Source organism: Bufo bufo, chromosome 3 (assembly GCF_905171765.1).
Source record: "Bufo bufo chromosome 3, aBufBuf1.1, whole genome shotgun sequence".
Classification (NCBI taxonomy): domain Eukaryota; kingdom Metazoa; phylum Chordata; class Amphibia; order Anura; family Bufonidae; genus Bufo; species Bufo bufo.
Genome location: NC_053391.1, coordinates 616136867 through 616158519, shown reverse-complemented (window position 1 = coordinate 616158519; position 21653 = coordinate 616136867). Strand labels below are relative to the sequence as shown.

At 45.4% G+C, this 21653-nt stretch overlaps 1 protein-coding gene across 1 annotated transcript in view; it reads right to left on the bottom strand.

Moving 5' to 3' along the window:
• FOXO1 (forkhead box O1) overlaps positions 1-21252 on the bottom strand; it is a 65334-nt gene extending 44082 nt beyond the window's left edge. The window contains exon 1 of the mRNA XM_040426083.1: positions 20443-21252. Coding sequence (XP_040282017.1) covers positions 20443-21006 — 564 coding nt within the window. The 5' untranslated portion in view covers positions 21007-21252. The remainder of the gene's footprint in view (positions 1-20442) is intronic.
• Positions 21253-21653: the final 401 nt, after the last annotated feature.

The window sequence follows — 21653 nt, the reverse complement described above, 5'->3', positions numbered from 1 at the left end:
AAAGATTAAAGGACCTTAACATGTATAGCTTGGAAGAAAGAAGAGACAGAGGGGATATGATAGAAACTTTTAAATACATAAAGGGAATCAACAAGGTAAAAGAGGAGAGAATATTTAAAAGAAAAACTGCGACAAGAGGACATAGTTTTAACCCCTTAAGGACCAGGCCATTTTTTGCAAATCTGACATGTGTCACTTTATGTGGTGATAACTTTAAAACGCTTTAACTTATCCAGGCCATTCTGAGAATGTTTTTTTTCATCACATATTGTACTTCATGACACTGGTAAAATAAAGTCAAATTTTTTTTTTTCATTTATAAACAAATACCAAATTTACCAAAAATTTGTAAAAAAATTGCAAATTCCCGAGTTTAAATTTCTCTACTTCAATAATACATAGTAATACCTACAAAAATAGTTATTACTTTACATTTCCCATATGTCTACTTCATGTTTGGATCATTTTGATAAAGACTAGGGCTGCACGATATGGGAATTTTGTGCGATTGCGATTAGGGCCCTAAAATTGCGATAACGATATGCGATGCAATATTTTAAGGGACTGTAACTGATGCATCGCCGGCCGCGCTGTGCAACATAGCGGCCGGCGATACATCAGTGTCAGCCATGTAAAAAGTCAACCATCGCTTTATAAGACGCACTGCCATTTTCCCCCCACTTTTGGGGGGAAAAAAGTTAGTCTTATAAAGCGAAAAATATGGTAATACAATTGCAGCATTTTTGGGTCGGCCAATTGGCGATTGAGATATGGTGATTTATTGTGATATATTGTGCAGGCCTAGTAAAGACATTTTCTTTTTTTGGGGATGTTACAAGGCTTAGAAGTTTAGAAGCAAATCTTGAAATTTTTCAAAAACCCACTTTTCAAGGGCCAGTTCAGGTCTGAAGTCACTTTGTGAGGCTTACATAATAGAAACCACTCAAAAATGACCCCATTCTATAAACTACACCCCTCAAGGTATTCAAAACTGATTTTACAAACTTTGTTAACCCTTTAGGTGTTCCACAAGAATTAATGGAAAATAGAGATACAATTTCAAAATTGCACTTTTTTGGCAGATTTTCCATTTTAATAATTTTTTTTTCCAGTTACAAAGCAAGGGTTAACAGCCAAACCAAACTCAATATTTATGGCCCCGATTCTGTAGTTTACAGAAACACCCCATATGTGGTCGTAAACCGCTGTACGGGCACACGGCAGGGCGCAGAAGGAAAGGAATGCCATACGGTTTTTGGAAGGCAGATTTTGCTGGACTGGTTTTTTGACACCATGACCCATTTGAAGCCCCCCTGATGCACCCCTAGAGTAGAAACTCCAAAAAAGTGACCCCATTTTAGAAACTACGGGATAGGGTGGCAAGTTTTGTTTATACTATTTTAGGGTACATATGATTTTTGGTTGCTCTATATTACACTTTTTGTGAGGCAAGGTAACAAGAAATAGCTTTTGGCACTGTTTTTATTTTTGTTATTTACAACATTCATCTGACAGGTTAGATCAAGTGGTATTTTTATAGACCAGGTTGTCACGAACGCAGTGATACCTAATATGTATACTTTTTTTTTTTATTATGTAAGTTTTACACAATGATTTCATTTTTGAAACAAAAAATAAATAAAATAAATAATCCATAGTCTGAGAGCCAAAGTTTTTTCAGTTTTTGGGCGATTATCTTGGGTAGGGTATGATTTTTGCGGCATGAGGTGACGGTTTGATAGCCACTATTTTGGGGGGCGTGTAACTTTTTGATCGCTTGCTATTACACTTTTTGTGATGTAAGGTGACAAAAAAATAGCTTTTTTTTACACCGTTTTTATTTTTTTACGGTATTCACCTGAGGGGGTTAGGTCATCTGATATTTTTATAGAGCAAGTTATTACGAACGCGGCGATACATAAATAAATAAAAAGTATACATATTGGGTAAGTTTTACACAATAACATCTTTTTTAAAACAAAAAATTATGTTTTAGTGTCTCCATATTCTGAGCCATAGTTTTTTTTTATTTTTTGGGCGATTGTCTCAGGTAGGGGCTCATTTTTTACGGGATGAGGCGACTGATAGATTGGTACTATTTTGGTGGGCATACGCCTTTTTGATCGCTTGCTGTCTAACTTTTTTTGTCACCTTACATCACAAAGTAAATTTAGCACAGTTTTTATTTTTATTTTTATACAGTGTTCATCTGAGGGGTTCGGTCATGTGATATGTTTATAGAGCAGGTCGACACGGACGCGGCGATACCCAATATGTCAACTCCCCCCACATCCTTCATATAAGATAGGGCCTGGGGCTATTCAGTATATTGGGCAGACTAGATGGGCCAAATGGTTCTTATCTGCCAACACATTCTATGTTTCTATTTGTGTAATTCTTTTGGTAAATAAATTCCATTAATCCATTCACAATGTCATGCTCTTCCAGAGGTTTTTGTAAGCTTATTGGGCAGTTTCTCTGCCTACAAGATATTATCACGGATGCTTGGTTTACTTTTGCAGTTCTCAAAACTGAATTTCACTCAGCAGAGATCACATGCCTCTTCTTCACAGCAAAAATGTTATAACATGAACAGAGTTGAGAAAAAAACCTTAATCCTAACTTCTACAAACCTATGAATGCAGAATCAACCTAATATGAAAAGTGGTTATTCTAAAAATCTTCATCTACTTGCATATTATAAGTTATACCAGCAAGAAGTAGTCTTTATGTAGAAAACTGATTTAAATCAAGCCTTACTGACTAGTGATTTAAAAATTTTTCATTTAAATCAAATCCACCCTGAATGGACCTAACAAAATTTTTTAAACATCAATACAAAAAACATCATGGGCATCGCCATGTGCAAAAATGCCTGTACTATTAAAAAATAAATAAAATATATATATATATATATATATCTTTTGAAAAAATTTAAATGGCTCATCACTTTATCTTCCCAATTTTTTTTTTATAAAAAGCGATCAAAAAATGTCATTAACATCCCAAAATGGTATTATCAAAACTACAGGTCGTCCTGCAAAAAATAAGCCCCCCCCCACATCTCCGTAGACATAACTATAAAAAAGTTATGGGGTCACAATATAGTGGTAAAAAGAAAGGGAACTTTTCAAGTTTCTTTTTTTCCAAGAAAAACTATACATATGTGGTATCGCCAGATTCGTACTGGCCTGGAGAATGAATAGCATAAGTCAGTTTTAACGCATAGTGAACAAGAAAAAAAAAAAAAAAAAAAAAAGTGGCTTCCCACTACATCCTATGCAATATTAAATGTTGGCATTAGAAGGTACACCTTGTCCCGCAAAAAACAAGCCCTCATATGGCTATGTGAACCGAAAAATAAAAAAGGTTATGGCTCTGGGAAGGCAGGAAGCGAAAAAACGAAAATGCAAAAATAGCCACATCAGAAAAGGGTTAACTCCTAGACTCTAAAGAAAAATGCAGCAATTTCTAAAAATGTCAACAGCACTTTCTGCAAGGACTCACCGCAGATCTCCGTGCTCTAGAGGGGCTGATGGCAAGTAGCAAAACAAGATGGTAATCAAGTTTACAATGATAAACAGTGGACCACTTTTTATATAATTTTGCTTACGGTTGTGGTGCTACAGGAGACCAGAGTTGACACCAACAGTATCAGATTCAGACCAGACCCACTCCAACCACACAGCCTCAGATCAGACGTTTAGCTTACTCCGGACAGCGATGTATATCCAGGACTCACCGCACCGCTTCTTCTTGGTCCCGCTGTGTACTGGGACCCGACACACACAATGTCACGTCATAGTATGCACCTAAGTCCACTAGGTCCTGCCACTGTGTGCAGTCAGGATACCACAGCGGGACCCAGAAGACGATTAGGGAAGGTAAGTACAGCCAGCGCAGCACTGCCCTCACCTACCGATGCCTCCCACATGCTAATGACCGCTTCCATATCGCTGATGGCACTTGAAGATTTAAACTGAGCATGTTCGACCAGCTCAGTGAGATGGACAAAAGAGAAGGAAAAGAACAAACAGCAGGTGGCGCTACAGATACATTTTACTGAATAGCTCACTGGCTATATTAAATTTTTAATTACATGCAATTACTAAATTATCCAGATTCAAGTGCTAGTTTGAAACATGTAGAATATGTTTTGTGACACAACCCTTTTAAAGAGCTGAACCCGGACATACCCTTATTTTCACCCAGGCAGCACCCCTGATGTTGGCTAGATCGCGCAGGGCACGGGCTCTTTTGTTTACAATAACACCGCCGGGCGGAAGCTTCCGCCCGGCAGTGTGTTCAGTGACATCACCGGCTCTGATGGGCGTGCTACTGACATCACCGGGCATCCTGGCAGCCACATGGAGAGCCCGGTACGTCACTGGAACTCTTGAAAATGCTAAATCGCGCAGGGCAAAGGAGAGCATCGGAGCATAAACTGCTCCGATACTCAAGTCAGAGGGGCTGCCTGGGTGAAAATGGAGGTATGTCCGGGTTCAGCTCTGAACCGGGACAACCGCTTTAAAACTGCAGATGTCCCCAATATACTGCTGCCATCCCTGAATGCCGATATAAATGAAGGATATGATGATCATTTTATGATTTAACTTATTTGTTTTTATAAACCAGATATCCCAAAATTCTGTGGGATATCTGACCCCATTCTATAGCAGAGAAGTGATCATTCTCTTTTCAGATTATTGGGGCAGATAAGGAAACAGAAAACCAATCACTGTTTCCAAATCTTCCTTTACTGAAGTGTGATAACACATATCTGACAACTATCCAATAGGCTCCCTCTTCTGAGATTCCGTGAGGAACATCCACAGTGGTCCCCCATTAACAGTGACCTCCACAGCGGCAGCCCCTTTACCACCTTATTAGTGACCTCCACAGTACTCAGTCTCATTAACAGTGATTTTCACAACAACCAGCCCCCTCCACAGAGCTCCGCTCCCTTAAAATGTGACCTCTACAGCACCCCGCCCCTTAAGACTGACCTCTATAGTGGACTATCCTCTTAAAGGGACACTGACAGGCCCTATAAACATATTTAAATGCATCCGTATGTCTTCCGTTCCGTTTTTTGCAGAACCATCTATTGAAAATGTTATGCCCAGCCCAATTTTCTCTATGTAATTACTGTATACTGTATATGCCATACTGAAAAACGGAACGGAAAAACGGAACCGAAACGGAAACACAACGGATCCGTGAAAAACGGAACGCAAAACACTGAAATCGACATACTGTAGTGTGAAAGAGGCCTAACTGTGACCTCCACCGTTCCCTGCCCCCTTAACAGAGACCTCCAACAGCATCCCACCCCCTTAACTGACCTTCACAGCGGCCTGAGGTCCAGTTTTAGGCCAGACAGTCTGGCTTTCAGACATAGGGATGTCCTTTTGAACAGCTCGCTCTCAGACAGCAGCACTGTGCTGTCTGAGCTGCAGGGAGAAAGAAAGTCAGCCTCCCTCCTACCTCTGCAGCTGACAGAAGTTGATTTTCACTTTCATTTTTTCAATCCCAGTCAGCTGTGGAAAGAAAGGGGGCATGGCCTAACCAGGTCAGGGTGTAGCTTAGCGGTACCTGGGGGCAGGGTTTTTAAGTCTGTCTTTTGAGGGTGTCCTGAATGGCTACCCTACCTGCCCCCTGAACTGTGACCTCCACAGCACTCCGCTTCCTTAATAGTGTCATCCACAGCGCCCTGTCGCTTTAAAGCTGACCTACTGCAGTGAAGAAAAATGTCTGGGTTGTTATGGAAACCTGGTGTAAAACTGTATGTGGAAACTAAGGGCCTGCGAGCTTCTATTGGCTGACAAGGGACATGTGACCGTGTGTATGGCAGTTGGGATATGAGGAGAAAAACCTGCAGGCTTCTATTAGCTAATGCATTTTTGGGGAATATATCAGGAAAAGTACGTGCTAGAGAGCTGATACCGGACACCTGATGTACCTGTGTGCCAAATTTGGCGACTGTAAATGCGATGGTGCGGATTCCTTTAGCGGACATACACTCAGATTTATATATCAGATTCCTCTTTAAGCAGAAGATTCTGAGGGATAGAATAAACTGCTCTGTTCTACTCTGTGGCCTTTCAGATGAACTCTGCTGAGCATCGCTAATGTTGCATAATTGTCAGCCTTTACTTGGCTCCCTCTGAGGACACTGCCTGAGGACAAACTTCTGCATTCCCATTCCTGGAGATTGGAAACATTACACAGGAAACATATTTTGCCAGACAAGTCCACTGAATAGAAAAGGGACAGATAATACATGAAATATAAAATATTAAACAGCCTACATCACACATTAGATAATGCACACAACCCATATTCTTCTATATGAGCTCATCTCAGATACCTAATACAGTAGAAGTTAATCTCATGTATGGACCCTGGCTGGAGCTAGATGATAAAATATTTCACGTTACAGAAAAGCATATAAAATGCACTTGAAAGAGCAGAGGATCTCATGGAAGACAGGCAAAAAGAGCAGCTCAACGGGGTTGGCCTGTCTGAGACATTGATGGCATATTACTAGAATGTGTGTCCCATCTCTGGCACCCCTAAAATGGAGAGCATGTCACGCACGCTCTCCATCCATCACGGTGGGGGGTTGTTTATCTGCTTGATGTTGACATCGCAGCGGTGAGCAGTGTAATAAGGCGTCCCATTCACTTCTATGGACGGCTCGTTCCTATTCAAGTATATACTACAGAGCCGTCCCATAGAAGTGAATTGCTTACCCGCTGCGATGTCAACGACGAGCGGGTAAGCAATGAACGGAGCGCTGCCTTCTCTTCAACCAGCTGATCGTGAGGGTGCCGGATGTCAGACCCCTGCCAGGCTGATATTGATGACCTATCCTAAGGACAGGTCATTAATATTAAAATCCCAGAAAACCCTTTAAGGTAAGCAGCCCTATTGCAGACTTCTTGGCACATGTAGCAGATATTCTCTTTATATTGTACATTGCTACATGTAATAACAGGATCATATCATGTCCTCCTCTGGTATCTATTAGACGCCAATTTCCACTATGTGCGTAGAACGTGCAGCAGTCTGACCACTATTCAATTCTCAGTGACTACAAGGTGGTAAAGGTCAGTGAAGGTCAACTGTGGTCACGCATATGAATGTTGTTTGGGTCCGCATCCGAGCTGCATTTTTTGTGTGGGTCTGATGCTGACCCATTCACTTCAAAAGGGCTGCAAAAGATGCGGACAGCACTAAGTGTGCTGTCCACGTGCGCACTTCCGTTCTGCGGCCCCGCAAAAGAGATAGAACAAGTCCCATTCTTGTCCGCAATTGCAACAATAGGCATTTCTATCCTAGGGCAAAATGCGGAATGAACGCAGCCGGTATCCGCGTTTTGCCGATTCTCAATTTACGGACCACAAAACACATACGGTCGTGGGAATGTAGCCTCAGACTGCATACTACGGCCAATAGCAGTGGCATCCACAGGTGTGAACTTTTTAGAAGAAAATCATAAAGGTGCTTTCACACAGTTTTTCTACAGTTCCACGTTTTTGTAGTTAAAACCGTCAGCTGATGTTCAGCTGAAGGTCTATGGGAAAAATTATACACAGGACATAAAAGTTATATCTTGGAGTTTTTGTCAATTAGGTGGCCTCTTTTTGCCTTTCTAGCTTTAAACGCAGCATGCTGGAGCTCTTGGCATTTTTCCTTTTCTATACGACATGAAGTGCCCCCCAAAAAAAAAACAAAAAACCTGCAGTTATTCTGGTGTTTTTTTTTTTTACTGACAAAGGACTGGTACGTACGGACTTCAGAAACTACCAATGACTTGTACATTACACAGTAGCAAACCTGGTTATATGACGGGATCTTTCATCGTTCAGTCGGACATGTCAATCTACGAACCTCGTAGACTACAAAAAGCAGAGCTCATATTCCAACCCGGCACCAAGACAGAAATAGAGGGTCTTCTACACCAAGGCAGATGGGAGCATAAGAGGCAATAGGTTACACGGCCTCTTCTTGCAGTTACCTGGGCAACACTTTTCTGAATGGTTTCCTATGAGTAATACGTGATTATCTGTTTACATTTCCATCTTAAAAATGGCCTTAGACCTTCATTATCTCATGCAGCGTTAAAGTAGGACTATGAGTATGAATAGGAGTAGTTTCATTCTTTAGATTATTTTTGCTTTCATATATCCTACTATGACCCCCATAAAGGGGTTATACCGGAAAAGATATTTATGACTTCTCCTCAGACAGGTCATTATCAGAAGGGGTCCATGTCCCGGCACCCCCGCAGATGAGCCGTTTCAGGCCTTGTCCATTTCATGTCAGAGAGGAAAAAAAAAAAAAAAAAAAAAAAAAGCATCCGTGTTTCCGTTTCTTTCCTCCATGTGTCAGCCGTAATCCATGGATGCGGCTCAGCTGCAAATGAATTTCCAGAGTCTTCAGTGAAAATGGACGCAACAAGGATGCAATCTGTTGTGTCCGTGATTTTCACAGACCCATAGACTTCAATGGGTGCGTGTCTCTGTGATTGTTTTACTGACCACGGTCATTAAAAAAATATAAACAAATAAATAAATACTGTGTGAACAGACACATTCAAATAAATGGGTAAATGTGCTGTCTGTGGAAAATGGGGACAGCACACGACAGAGAAAAACGGAAATGAGAACAAGGCCTCAGAGGCGCTGCGCTCACCGGAGCTCTGGTGCAGGATCCCAGCAGCCTTCCAAGGACAGCACCGTATATCATATGGTGGCAGTGCTTGATACTGCAGCTAAGCCCCATTGACTTACATGTGGCGGAGCTGCAATTAGACCATGTGACCCATGTACAGTGATGTCACTGGCCTAGGAAGAGGCAGCGGCACTCAAGGCCTCTTCTAAACAGCTGACTGGTGGGGGTCCCAGGTGACACACTTGCAGATCTAATACCAATGACCTATCCTGAGGATAAGTCAGAAATAGCTTTTCCTGGATAACCCCTTTGAAACTGATTTTGGAGAGGACTTCCTTTTAAAGTATGCAAACCACCATGTATGAAAAGTGCTCCAAAACTATATCTTTCTAGTGGAAATCCAGTCCTCTATTCCTGTGAAATGGTTCATTTAAATTTTTATGCAAATAAAGTGTTCGGTGCGCCATCACTGCCCAGCGCTTCCCCCTCGTTTGACCGACAGTCCCGGAGATTTCAGAGCTGGTAGCAAGGGCTCAGCGGAAGTCAGGTGCACTGAATGAGGCTGCCGCGTCCACGGTGCATCGGCCTCATTTGCATAAAGATAAGAGGAGTTATTGTAGGGTAGGTGCCCTGAAACCAAATTCGTGTATGCTTTAAGGGCTATGGACACCTTCAAGGGATTATTTTTTATTATTGCATTCTACTTATACATTTTATTGGGCCAAAAATCATTTTTTCAATTTGTCTTTATTAAAAATTTCCAGCCAATCTGTGTGTATTTGCAGAGCAGCAGGATTCTCTGTTTACACTGAATCATACAGCTTATCTCCCGAAACTCAAACACTTATTTAAATAGGTTTTCCTAGACTTAAGGGTATTGTCACGGTGCCTCCTGTGACAGAGGTGAGAAGATCAGATAGACGTGAGGCTATCTGACAGGTCTCCGTTTTCCTCCATGTATGTTGTTTGGCAGGATCTCACCTCTGTTTAGATCCGCCTCACACTGCTGACCATGCGGTTGATAGTTTCTGCTTGAAGTTGCTAGAGCTGGTTTGTCTTGGATCTCCTGCTTCTCCTTACATCTCTAAGCTAAGTTCTTGTTGCCTTCGCTGTTTCTTATTATCTGGTGTGTGTTGTTTCAAGGCCTCAGGGAGACGCAGGTTCCTTGATTCTGGAAGGAACCAGCTGTCTCATCCCCTGCTACCTATCCTAGGGCTCGTCAGTTTTAGCAGGGCTTTAGGTATCCGGTGTATGAGTATTTCCACCATCAGGATCTGCTCATACTGGCAGGAGTTAGGGAAAGGCCTAGGGATTACTAGGAGGTCACCATCCCTCTTCCTTAGCTTTTGAGGCCTAGACTGTTGTCCATTCGTTGTGGTGTGTATTTGGCGGTTTCCCCTTCCCCTTAACCTGTGACAGGTATATTAGAGACCCCGATCAGGCAGACAATTGTCAGGAGGGAACCGTTCCTTCCCGGCAATCGCCTGCTTGCTACCAGAGGAGACCGCTGCTATTACTATGCAATCGCTCGTCCCCATGCCGTCTAGTGGTTTGCCGGCGACAGTATGTAATTAGACAGGACAATCTGCTGCTGGCAAATGATTAAGAGTCCTTAAAAATAAAAAATAAATTTTTTTATTACTAGTGCCCGATGAATGAGCATTCGCTTGATCGGGCAATTGGCGGAAGTATTACACTGCCAGATGATCTCTATCGAGAGTTCATAATGATCATTGGGCAGAAAATCTGCCCATGTAATACACCCTTTAAATACTCATGACTTATGCTCTGGATAGGTCAACAGTATCTGATTGGTTGGGGTCTGACACCCAGGACCCCCGGCGATCAGCTGTGTGAGGCGGCGGCGGCCCTAGACAGAGTAACTAAAAAAAAATATATATTGATCATGTACACTCATAGTATGCATCAGGCTTATAACAAGCTCTGTATAAATATTACCCTCTTTCATTACCATTCATTGAATTTTTCAATATAACTATATTTATATTCATACTCAACATGACAAGTCAGTTAACAAAAAGTGCAATAACTCAAACCATTCTGGAATGTGAACTCAAAATCAGTCTTATTATAGGTAATGGACTTCACAGCAACTCGGGGCCACAAGCAGAGAAGCTCTACTGACGACTGCTGAAAACTAGGCTAAGGAATAAGACATAATACAAAGTGCTATATACACATGCTAATACAGAACTGCAGACTGCGCACTTCTTCCACCCATATACCTGTACATACATCAGAAGATGTGAAGGTCTATCCAACTAGCCACAAATCTGACTTGTATTGCCTATGACAAGCCTAGTGCTCCTCCTAAATGTCCATGGCTTAGAGACAGCAACATGAATTTGTGACTGAAGAGACCTCCCAAGCTTGGTGTTACCAATTAAAGCTGTATTTTTACCCCAGTTTGGGGCATGCATATCTGGCACATTGCAAGCTTAGCTTATAGCCACGGAGAGGCGCGCAGTGTGGTTCTGGTGGCATACAAATGGCAGCTTTCTAAATGGCTTGTGCCATACGCATAGATTTCCCCTCTATGTACCAAGCCTGTCAGAAGTAATCACTTCAGCAAAAGGCCATGTTGCTTACACAGCAGTTCCCCCAAACCTACAGGACACCCCACATCTATACTCATCAGGTTCAATAAAATAAAAAAACACCCAACTCCAAGCCCTGGTGTGAGTAAGCTATGCAAATATGACATCTCTGCGGGGACAGAGTTTGGGGGAATTAGTCATTGTACAAGCGAAGCTGGATTATTCACATCTGCCACACTGTGGGTTTCTGTCTGCTCCACCCCTGCTATTTCCTCTGCTGATAGTGCCTGGCCCCGAGCACTCACTTCTACACGTTTTTACACCGATAGGCCTCATGCACACGACAGTTGTGTGTTTTGCGGTCCACAAATTGCGGATCCCCAAAACACGATGGCGTCCGTGTGCGTTCCGCAGTTTGCGGAACGGCACGGACAGCCATTGATATAACTGCTTATAGGACAGGTTATATTTTTTATTCCGTTCCGACAACGAAAGGGAGCAACGGATGCGGACAGCACACAGAGTGCTGTCCGCATCTTTTGCGGCCCCATTTAAGTGAATGGGACCGCATCCAAGCCGCAAAAACTGCAGCTCGGATGCGGACCAAAACAACTGTCGTGTGCATGAGGCCTTACCGGTATTCTGCTAAGACAGTCTTCCAATATAAAATTGTGACACGTTAGAAAAGCTCTACCTGTTATGGATCATGGAAAGCGACAGACATAGGTTCTCTGGTTCACACAACCCCTGGGCAGATGCTGCATTAAGCCTCATGCACACAATCGTATTTTTTTTCTTTGTAGATTGGATCTCTATTCATACATATGCAAATGCGCCTCTAAGAGCAACGGGGGCGTTGCAGTTACACCTAAAAGCTCTGCTCTCTCTGCAACTGCTGCACCTGCTCCACTCTGACAGGGCCAGGCAGTGATAACACCATCAAACCTGACCCTGTCAAAGTGCAGGGGGCGCGGCAGTTGCAGAGAGAGCCTATAGGTGTAATAGCAACGCCATAGAAGGAAAAATGAAAGGACCCTTAAGACCTAACTATTAATCTAAATTAATAATCGGATAAAAAACACCCTATATTTTCAGGCGAATAAAAAATATACAAAGGCAACGATATAGCCCAACTACCACTGAGCGTATGGCATCCTTTGGAGAAACCCAGTGATGGAATGTGTTAATATCAGGATATAAGAGCAATTAACCAAGGCAACGACAGAGGCAGGAATGAGAGGTCTGGAGTAATAATCAGATACAGGCGAGGATAAGACTCTCCCTGTACCCGCTAGGGATCGACCGATATTGATTTTTTAGGGCCGATACCGATAATTTGTCAACTTTCAGGCCGATAGCCGATAATTTATACAGATATTCTGGGTATTTTTATTTTTGAGGAAAAAAAAAAATTTCCTACACAAATCTGCTGAAAATTAATGTTTATTGTTAACGTGTATTATTATTTTATTTTTTTTGTAAATCTTTTTCATTTATACTTAATATTTTTGTGTTTTTTTTTTCTTTTTTACTAACTTTTAGCCCCCTTAGGGACTAGAACCCTTGTCCCATTCACCCTGATAGATCTCTATCAGAGTGAATAGGATCTCGCACTCTCCCTGCTGCCCTGTGCTCACAGCAGCATGGAGCTGACTACACTGCTGGGGCTCCGATCGGAGGAGCAGGGGAGAGGGGATCCTGTGGCCACTGCCACCAATCATTAATACTGGGGGGGTGCACTGCGCCACCAATGTTTTTACTATTGGGATGGGGGTGGGGGGGCGCACTGCGCCACCAATGATTAATACTAGGGGGCTTGAGGGGGGGGCGCACTCCGCCACCAATGTTTTTACTATTGGGATGGGGGTGGGGGGCGCACTGCGCCACCAATGATTAATACTAGGGGGCTTGAGGGGGGGGGGGGGCGCACTGCGCCACCAATGAAGATACCTCTCTTTCACATACAGGAGGCGGGAGCTGGCTGCAGAATCACATAGCCAGCTCCCGACCTCTATGAGCGGTAGCTGCGATCCGCGGCACCTAAGAGGTTAACTACCGCGGACCGCAGCTGCCGTTCATAGAGGTCGGGAGCCGGCTATGTGATTCTGCAGCCAGCTCCCGCCTCCTGTATTTGAATTAATGAAAGACTCATCTTCATTGGTGGCGCAGTGCGCCACAGCCCCTCCCCTCCTCTTGTCTTCCGTACTGTCATTGGCAGCAGCAGCATCACAGGGGGAGGAGACACTGCTTCCTTCTCCCCTGTGCTGCGGAGGGAACACAGAACGCGCTGAGAGCAGCGCGTTCTATGTTCCCAATACGTTATCGGAATATCGGCAAAATAGATGCCGATAACGTTCAAAATCTTCAATATCGGCCAAACCGATAATCGGTCGATCCCTAGTACCCGCCCTAACTAAACCTGAGCCAAACGGATCTGTCATGACACACAATGTAAGTCAATGGGGACGGATCCGTTTTCTCCGACACAATCTGGCACATGTTACAGAGAATACAAACGGATCCATTCATGATGGATGCATGCTGTTGTATTATTGTAACGGACCAGTTCAATCCAGAGGATAGATTATCAGCTTCTGATCGGCGGGGGTCCGACACCTGGGACCCCCGCCGATCAGCTATTTGAGAAGGCAGAAGCGCTCCAGCCTTCTCACTGTTTACCGCTGGCCCAGTGACGTCACGACTTGTATCAACTGGCCTGGGCGGGGCTAAGCTCCATTCAAGTGAACAGAGCTTAGCCCCGCCCAGGCCAGTGATACTAGTCGTGACGTCACTCGGCCTGCGGTAAACAGTGAGAAGGCTGGAGCACTGCTGGAGCGCTGCTGCCTTCTCAAACAGTTGATCGGCGGGGGTCCCGGGTGTCAGACCCCCACCAATCAGAAGCTGATGATCTATCCAGAGGATATATTATCAGTTTAAACAAAGTGCAGAACCCCTTTAAATATAGAAAAAAGCTGATAACATTCCATAAAAGATAATACTAGATAGGCAGACCTAATGATGGACGCAGAGTACACCCAAAGAGGGAGCTGATTACATCACATCCTCCCTGTTACGATGGGGAGAAGATACCACAGGTGATGTGCCCCTTCTCCGTGCCGACTGCCTCCTGCTTATTAGATGCTACAGCCCCCGTTGCTCCTACAGTCTCATTTGCATATATTAAAACCTCATTTTTCTCAGCAATACGGCCACATATGAACATGGGACCAACACAGACGCCTTCAGCTGCCAAGTGCACATGTAACAGGTCAGCCAGTGTCATAGGAACAAATCTGCTGACAGATGCCCTTTAAATCTGCCACAAAAAACAGCAAATAATCTAGAATGGGGGTCCCAAGCACCCCCTTCCAGAGATGTATGAACGAAGCAGAGGGACTTGCATGTGCACAGCTACACCATTCAAAGTCTATGGTACGGACTGTGATTGTCGAGTACAATGCTCGGCTACCTGCCTCGGTCCCATAGACACTGAGCGGAGTAATGGGTCACATGCATCATCACTGCACCATTCAAACCCCTCTGGAACAGGGGTGGACCCTCTTTCTAGTGACTATGAGGGTCCCAGCAATGATCATACATTTATGACTCATCTTGTTCAATCATACTACACAGCAATTGCCTCTACACTGGTTAGTTATTGAAGAACCTATTAAAGTTTATCCAATTAGGCCCCAGGCACATGGCTGTAGGCCCCGCATCCGGTCTGCCTTTTTTGGGGCCATTTCAATGGGGCCGCAAAAATTGAGGACAGTGCACTGTATGCTGTCCACATCTGTATGTCCGTTTTGCGGCCCTGAAAAATATATAATATACATCTCCTATTCTTGTCTATTTTGCAGACAAGAACATGACTAGGCTTCAGCAGATCCGAAGTCAATTTGTTCTAAAACTTCATATTGGCTCAATGTAGCCAAAGTGCGTATCTCCCGAGACTTCGGTATTCATATCTGCGTCTTTAACACATTTTAAAATAGGAATCCGTAGTGGGCTTCGGTACTGGTTGGTACCTCGGTGCGACTTCGGGTGAAACAAAGAAATGGCAGCACGTGGCCTGTCTGCAAAACACACACGGTCGTGTGCATGGGGGCTTAACGTAACACTGGGGTCCCCTGCTTCATCACCCACATAAATCCTTAGGGTCCATTCACACGTCCGTATGTGTTTTGCGGATCCGCAAAACACGGACACTGGCAATGTGCGTTCCGCATTTTGCGGACCGCACATAGCCGGCACTCTCATAGAAAATGCCTTTTCTTGTCCGCAATTGCAGACAAGAATAGGACATGTTCTTTTTTGCGGAAAGGAAGTGCGGATCCTGAAAACTACGCAAGGACTTCAGTGATGGCCTCAATAGCCGCAACCTGAAATCTACCATTGGCAGGGATGACAATATCCAGGATCCGTGCACAGAGTGTTGCCATGTACACTGAGGAATTTTTTTTTTACGCACTCACATCCACTACCTGTTCACACTGTACATGAGATCAAGACGTCTGAAACAGTGAGCAGATTATGGGAAATATTCATTACATTAAGTACGTTTACACCACAATACCAGCAAACGACACTCCGAATCCCAGTCTGGTCGTACGCTCACATGCTAATTATTTTCCATTTAGTACCTCATTACTTTTACAGCATATTTGTCGTCAGGATCATTTGTTGCCATTGTTATAAAAACTTCAGCGTAAGCCTCAGCCTTAATTTATAGACAAGGTTTTACAATGCGATTTGTGAGCAAACCTTCGTGTCATTACAGGCGGCGAGCATGAAGAGGTGCGCTAATTATTCATCATTTTGCCAGCTCTGAAAAATTAATTGCTTTACTAAATACTGTTAAACCTTCTGGCAAAAAAAAAAAGGGAAGACAAAATCTGCCTTTGTTTCTTGGATAGCGTGTGAAGTTTAATCCCTGAAGGAATGTCAGAAAACCTTCTGTATCGAAAACCTGACGACTTCAAGGGTGAACTTTGAGCATGAAGGTTCCCTTGACAGTAAGGGCACAAAGTACTATAGATACTCACTAAATACCACATCATGAGTCACTTTCTATGGAATAAACGCGGCCAATAAATTCTGAAGAGTAGCCATTAGCAAGGAAGCCACATTGTAAATCATTGACTTGTCACCTTTTGCCACCAAGATGCATCCTGAAGATCACAACTACACCGACCACAGGATACAAGGGATCAGACACCTATCTAATGGTTCATGGGTGGACCAGGACCATCACCTTCTAGTGATTCCAGGCTTTTCAGAGACCTACTCAAAATAATGACACAGAATTTTCGTTGTGTCTCATTAGGTTCCACACCACGGATGGTCCAGGTAGGACGAGAACAAAACACTCCCACATTTGTCGAGTCATAAATCAGTCATAACCCAATTTCTTTATAAAAACCCACTAATATATGTTAACAGGAAGATTTCAAGGGGAACTCCAGGTTCATAAGAATATTCTTTCAGACGGCTGAGTCCCTTTGCCACGATTTCCCCAACGGTGGCAGCAGGACCCATTCTGTAAGACGCGCACTTTTTTACACAACACACAAGACACCAGCACGAGTCCCACATCTGAACGTACAGATCCTATGGTATATTTTCCAACGCGCAGAAAATTCAAGCAGCGTCAAAGGGGGTTCCTTGTTCCTCCAGAGACTTGCTTCAAGTTGATAAGCGATGGGGGTTCTGGAAAGGGACCCCCAGAGTCGCTTCAGTTTCTTAAGCGATGGGGTTCTGAAAACAGAATGCCAAGGACGAGTCATTTTTACTTGGGAGCATATATATTTTACATGGAACTGCATTTCCTCCATAAAGGGGTTGTCTGGGCTTTTTAATATTGATAACCTATCTTGAGGATAGGTCACCAATATCAAATCGGCGGGGGTCTGACACCTGCTGGCACCCCCACGATCACCTGCACGGGGAGACGGCGTGCGCAAATGGCGTCTCCCTTGTCTCTTCCTGTCCGCTGCCCCATAGACATACAGCAGTGAGCAGGAAGAGAGAAGGGAGACGGCACGTGCACACTGTCTCCTCAAACAGCTGATCAGTGGGGGTGCCAGGTGTCAGACCCCCGCCTTTCTGATTTTGATGACCTATCCTCAGGATAGGTCATCAATATTAAAAAGCCCAGACAACCCCTTTAATAGGAATTCGTCACCAGCAACCTCCCTATCTACACAGCTGGGGTTCACCTGATTAAAACGCTGATTGTTCTTTTGTTGATCAGAGGCCCCGTTCCGGAGTTATGATACTTTTTTCTAATATGCAAAACGGGCCTTTGGTGCAATGAGAGTGTAGCTGTTGCTCTCAAGCTTCACTCCTTTCCGTGGTAATACCCTCACTGGCTGGCCACAGAAAGGAGTGGAGCTTAGAGCAAGGGTGACACCCACATTGAACTAAAGGCCCAACTTACATATCAGGAAAAAGTAGCATAACTCACAGAACACCACAAGAAAAACAGCGTTTTAATCAAGTGAATGACAGCTGTCCGTCTCTAAAGACAATCGGACAGGGACGTCACTAGTGAAATAACACACAAACACCACGTTAGAAAACATCCAACAATAACTTCGGAAACAGGGCTGTCCATACACAGATATGAAATGAGAGCAGAAGGACCCGGTATAACAGGTGTAGGAGCCCTATACCGCAGCAGTAATACCGCACCACTCAGCAGACCCTCTCGCCTGTTTACGAACAGGAAACTGGTCTGAGATGAGACAATCACTGCTGGGACTCCTCAGGGGACTCCACAAATAGATCAGGTCGAGCAAGGACTTTAGGTGTAAAACAGACAAATGTAACAAAGAAGAAGAAAAACACAAGGAACATACGAGGACTCCCTCCGCTACCTCCCTGCACAATCACCAGCGCTTCTGTCAGAAAAGTGTAGGCTGACAACGCTCAGGAGAAAATGGACGGTGGGGGGGACGTCACTACACAGGGCACTATTGTGGGGTCACAACGGGGAGCTTCCATAGGTGCAGCATAGATACTGCCGCCCAGAAATATTACCCATAGCAGAGATGTGCCATACATACAGCCCCCTATAAGCAGAGTATGGCAGTAATCGCACAGTATATAAAATACATGGAGCCGCCTATAAGCCGCCTATAAGCAGAACACGCACAGTATATAATATATACAGCCCCTATAAGCAGAGTATAGCAGTCAATGCACGGTATATAATACATATAGCCCACTGTAGCAGCTTAAACAGTAATAGCACGGGCTGGAATACATACAGTCCAAAGCTGGCTGTAGCAGGAAAAGCATGGTATACAATACGTACCGCCCACTATAAGCAGCTTATAGCAGTAATAAAATGGCATACATAGAACCTATTATACCTATAGCAGTAAGAGGACGGCACACATACCGCCCATTATAGCAGTAAGAACATGGTATACACTCCATACATCCGATTACCCCTATAGCGGTACACACTCTTCATACATCCGATTACCCCTATAGCGGTATACACTCCGTACATCCGATTACACCTATAGCGGTATACACTCCATACATCCGATTACCCCTATAGCGGTACACACTTCGTACATCCGATTACACCTATAGCGGTACACACTCTTCATACATCCGATTACCCCTATAGCGGTATACACTCCGTACATCCGATTACACCTATAGCGGTATACACTCCATACATCCGATTACCCCTATAGCGGTATACACTTCGTACATCCGATTACACCTATAGCGGTATACACTCCATACATCCGATTACCCCTATAGCGGTACACACTCTTCATACATCCGATTACCCCTATAGCGGTATAGACTCCGTACATCCGATTACCCCTATAGCTATATACGCTCCATACATCCGATTACCCCTATAGCGGTATACACACTCCGTACATCCGATTACCCCTATAGCGGTATACACACTCCGTACATCCGATTACCCCTATAGCGGTATACACACTCCGTACATCCGATTACCCCTATAGCGGTACACACACTCCGTACATCCGATTACCCCTATAGCGGTATACACACTCCGTACATCCGATTACCCCTATAGCGGTATACACACTCCGTACATCCGATTACCCCTATAGCGGTATACACACTCCGTACATCCGATTACCCCTATAGCGGTATACACACTCCGTACATCCGATTACCCCTATAGCGGTATACACACTCCGTACATCCGATTACCCCTATAGCGGTATACACACTCCGTACATCCGATTACCCCTATAGCGGTACACACTCCATACATCCGATTACCCCTATAGCGGTACACACTCCATACATCCGATTACCCCTATAGCGGTACACACTCCATACATCCGATTACCCCTATAGCGGTATACACTCCATACATCTGATTACCCCTATAGCGGTATACACTTCGTACATCCGATTACACCTATAGCGGTATACACTCCGTACATCCAATTACCCCTATAGCGGTATACGCTCCATACATCCGATTACCCCTATAGCGGTATACACTTCGTACATCCGATTACACCTATAGCGGTATACACTTCGTACATCCGATTACCCCTATAGCGGTATACACTCCGAACATCCAATTACCCCTATAGCGGTATACGCTCCATACATCCGATTACCCCTATAGCGGTATACACTTCGTACATCCGATTACACCTATAGCGGTATACACTCCATGCAGCCCATAATAAGCCGCCCCCTGGGCCCTATTACACACAGGATCATCATGGGGATGGCTCTTCTAATCAGCGCTGATCCCTGGAGCCCGTCTGACAGAGGGGTCCCCGAAGCCTCATCCAATCCCCAGGACCCCCCACCCCCAGGTGCACTGCAGGAGCCGGCTACACATCAGCACTGTGTCAGGTGTCAGAGCCACGGGCCATCATTTAGCAGCACTGATTTTACTGTATACACAACACTGCCTGCAACTGCTGAGGGACTACAACTCCCAGCAGGTGCACCTGGAGAGCCCACACACTGAACCTTCAGACTTCATGGTGTACCAAGTAATGAGCAGAGTGAAAGAATCAGAGCCAATCCCATCGATCACTGACTGTAGCGATCAGTAAATCGTCCATGGGGAGATCATAAGGCAGCCCCATGGAGGATTAGGAGCAGAGAAAAGTCTGAGCGATCTGATCGCTCCCGATAACAGCTTTAGGACAGTGAAGAAACTCGTCGTCCTCACCTTCCAGCCGGCGGAGCTGTTGCTGTCCCCCTTGTCCTTGAAGTAGGGGACACTCTTGACCATCCAGTCGTAGATCTGGGACAGGGTCAGCCTCTTCTCCGGGGAGCTCTCGATGGCCTGGCTGATCAGGTCGGCGTACGACAGGTTGCCCCAGGCGTTGCGACGGGAGGAGCTGCTCTTGCGGGGCTGCTGGGCTCCCAGGGGGGACTGGGAGGATGCAGGGGACAGCGCCGGCACACTGGGGGGAGCGTGCAGGGCGCCGGGCGGGGGGTGCTGCTGCGGGGTGTGGGGGTGCTGCTGCTGCTGCAGCTGGGACACGTCCTGGCACTGGAAGTCCCCGCACGGGTCGTAGTCCTCGCTCTCCTCCAGCAGGCTCATGAAGTCCACATTGCCGGCGGAGGGCTCCGGCTGCAGGGAAGGGGCCGGGGACGAGTTGGCCGAATTGGCGGGGTTAAACTCAGGACGGGGTAGCGGCCAAGTGCAAGACCTGGGCCGGGATAAAGGCTCGAAGTCCGGGTCTATCTCCACCACCGGGGGCGGAGGGGGCTGCGGGGCTTCAGCCATGACTCGGCACGGAGTCCCGGGAGTACGCACTAAACTTTGCCGCGAACGTTTCAGTCACTTCATGAGGCGGCGCCGCGCGGAGAGGGAGAACCTGCGTCACTTTCTCACACACAATGCACACAGCGCTGACAGGACCTCTGCGTCACCCGCGCCGCACACTCCGACCGCGCTCCAGCTCCTCACTCCTCGGCAGCCGCCTGTTGAATGTCTGACTGCCCCCCCACCACGGCAACAGGCAGCAGTTTACTGGAAGCTACCGTCACGAGCCGGACCCTCCCACTTTCTACAAAGAAGGAAAGGAGGGGGAGGTGGGCGGGACGTCAGTGACAGAACGGTGCCCAATCCCAGCGTCCTATCGCTGTCTCCTCCCCCTCTCCACCCTCCTAACTTTTCCGCGTCTCCTGCCTTTACCTAGAGCGGCCGCGGAGTGGGCGGAGACGGGAAGGCGACGTCACTGCTTTAACCCCGTCGACGCCTTCCAGTGCCGGTCGGCTGGGCGTCGGTGATTGGCTGCGCGCTCGAAAGCCGTGACGGAAGGGGTTAACCAAGCCAGCGCCGGCTGATCCCGTGTTATTATTATTGTGGATGTGGAGTGCGGTTTGTTTATGTCCCTTGCGTGCAACGTGTCTGCAGCGCTCGTCACAAAC